Genomic DNA, 2,622 nt, shown 5'->3' with positions numbered 1-2,622 from the left:
CCTTTTGTATTATGCTCAAGTTCCGAGAGGAGTTTACCACAACATGTGGGGAGTGAGTGGGGGTGCGCGGCCCCCGGGCTTGGTTTTACTGGGGGAATCTCTCCCGGCCCCCCCAGCCCTGTGTGATAAGAAAAGAACCACCCCCCTTTTTGTGAGAGAGTTCAAACTTCCCCCCCTCCCCCCCACCCACACACACACACCTCCCCAGCAGCTGTCTATACCTGTAGCCTGGCCATCCACCTTCCTGTTTTCTTAGACACGGAGGATGCTGGCCCAGTCTGTCCTGAGGGTCTGTGTTCTCTGTGCTCAGGTCTCTGCAGTCGGAGGGTGACCCTGGGGCGAGGTCTGTATGCCTTGGGGTGGTCACACGGGGAGCATCTGCTACGTGTAGGTCAAAGCCTCTGGCACCTTTCTGCCCACGGAGGCAGTCTTTGCAGTGAGTGAGGGCCTCCCGGTGAAGAGGGTGGGCGGGATGCCAAGGCTCTGGGAGTTGGTGGAGTGGCTGGCTTTTGGTTGACCCCCCAGCCCCATGAGAGGGTATGTGACATACGGTGCCGTGGCTCAGACGCTGGGAGAAGGGACCAGCGCGCGCTGGGTCTTCCGGGCCTGGCCTCAGGGAGTGCGGAGGTCACTGTCTGTCTGTCACCTTCAGTGGACCCCGGCCGCCCTGTGCGGTGGCCTGGCAGGAACCGGTCCTGGTTACCCCCAGCATTTCTGTGGAGGCCTGGGCCACCCCGTTAGGAGAGGAGGGTGAGATTGGGGCCTGTGACTCACTCCTGCGGACCCCTCACAGACGACCCCCGGGCCTGTGGTTGGCCTCCCTGGAGGGGGTAGAGGTGGGGAGCTGTGTAGGGTCAGAGTTCGTGGGCAGGCAAGGACCTTAGGCTCTTACATCTGGGGGCGGGACAGGTGCCTGTCTTCCCTCCTCTTCCTGCTCTGCCCCCTTCCAAGTTAGAGATAGTGTCTCTTCTCCCTCCCCCCTACTCCCTCCCCCCCCCCATCTCCACCCCTGGCAAGTGTGTCCCTTGCTGTCATTCACTGCTCAGTTGCCTTGGCCTGCGCTGGGCCCAAGAACCCCCACCCTCCCCAGTGGGTGGGACTGCGTGTGGGACGTGTTTGGAGGGTCCCAGGGGTTGCTAATCGCAGATCAGGGTGCAGCGTATCTCTGCGAGCCTTATGGCAGCTGTGGCCGACAGGACATGGCCCGCTATCACCCCCTTATAGACAGGACTGCAAGCCTGTGGAGGTAGAGACTTGTGAATAAGCGGGAACAGTCAGACTCAAGTTCTCCAAATCCTAACCCCCTAACCTCCCAAACCTCTCTCCCGTCCTGGGCTTGGCATGGGGGGTCGGAGGTCTGCTGGGCATCGGGGAGGCTCAGCGACTTTCCTGCCTGGACTGAGCTCCTTCCCCAGGCCAGGCCTGTCTCCCCGGGGGACCCCATCGCTGGTCCCCAGAGGACAGTGGTTAGGAAAACGGCCACTGGGCAGAGGAGGCTGGGTGTGGAGATGGAGGCTGCTTGCCCCCTTTCTTTGCCCCACCCCCCTCCTTGGGGCAGCCAGGTCCCACCCACTCACTCACTCTACCCCAGGGCAGTGCATTTTAAGGAGGCTTGGCCCCTCCCTGCCAGCCTCTCCTGCCCGTATCAGCCCACCCTGCTCCTCCCCTTGGGGGGCCCCACTTTGGGCTGGGCCCTGTGAAGGCCCTGTTTGGTTCTAAGGTTCCTCTTAGCCCCAAACTTTGATGATGCTCCTTCCCTTGATTTCCGGGCTCCCCTGAGCTCCCCCAGCCCCTGCTCACCGGCATCCCAGGGTCTCCCCTGCCTGCAGCTGCACTTGGTACAGCCCGTGCCGGCCCCTGAGCCGTCCTGGGGGACTGGCTGCAGCTCCACTCAGCAAACAGGCCGGCAAGGGGCACAGGCCTGCTGGCCACTCAGCAGACAGGCCCGCACGGGGCGCAGGCCTGCTGCCTGCACGGCCTGAACTCTGCAGGTAGGACCCAGGCAGGCGTGAGGCTGAGTGGGGGCTGGGTCCTGGATCGGGCAGGCACCTCCTCTTCCCCTTTGTCCCAGTCCTGGGACTCTGGGGCATCGGGGAGGGGCCTGGAGACTGGAAGGCGCTCTACCTGGGCAGAGCCTCGGGCTGTCCCTCAGCCACCGGGCAGCGGGGGAGGGGAGTGCTGGAGAGGAGGACCCTGGGCTGGGAGAGCCCACTTGGGTGTGGAGAGCTTCCTGCCTGGAGGGTGGGGCTGGGGAGCCCAGGAGGTGGGCTGGGGTGGGCTGGGAGCTCGGGCAGCCCCTCTGGACCAGCAGCTCAAGGCCTTCCTTGTCAGCCTCCTAGTGGTGCAGCTGAGTTCTGCCTCGGGGAGAGACCCTGCTCTCTGGCTCTCTCTTCCCCGGCCCTTCCCAGGGCCTCCCGCCCAGATCCCCGGCCTCTGAGTGGCGCAGACTGTTTGTGGCAGCTCCCTTTAGAGGGGCAGCCAGCAGTGGGAGGGGCAGGCGGGGCCAGGCCTCTTCTTGGCAGCCCTGGGGTCCTGGGGGAGAGGGCAGGCCTCCGGGGAGGCAGTAGGGTTCCTGCTGCAACCAGGTCCGACCGCCTGCACCTCCTCTTCCCTGGAGGGCTG

General features: G+C 64.5%; 1 protein-coding gene across 1 annotated transcript in view; it reads left to right on the top strand.

The window, feature by feature from the left end:
• The first annotated feature begins 1,199 nt into the window (after positions 1 to 1,199).
• AMPD2 (adenosine monophosphate deaminase 2) overlaps positions 1,200 to 2,622 on the top strand; it is an 11,468-nt gene continuing 10,045 nt past the window's right edge. The window contains exon 1 of the mRNA XM_014458938.2: positions 1,200 to 1,246. Coding sequence (XP_014314424.2) covers positions 1,200 to 1,246 — 47 coding nt within the window. The remainder of the gene's footprint in view (positions 1,247 to 2,622) is intronic.

The sequence above is a fragment of the Myotis lucifugus genome, unplaced genomic scaffold, assembly GCF_000147115.1.
Source record: "Myotis lucifugus unplaced genomic scaffold, Myoluc2.0 scaffold_101, whole genome shotgun sequence".
NCBI classification, from domain to species: Eukaryota; Metazoa; Chordata; class Mammalia; order Chiroptera; family Vespertilionidae; genus Myotis; species Myotis lucifugus.
This window is presented reverse-complemented; position numbering and strand designations above follow the sequence as displayed.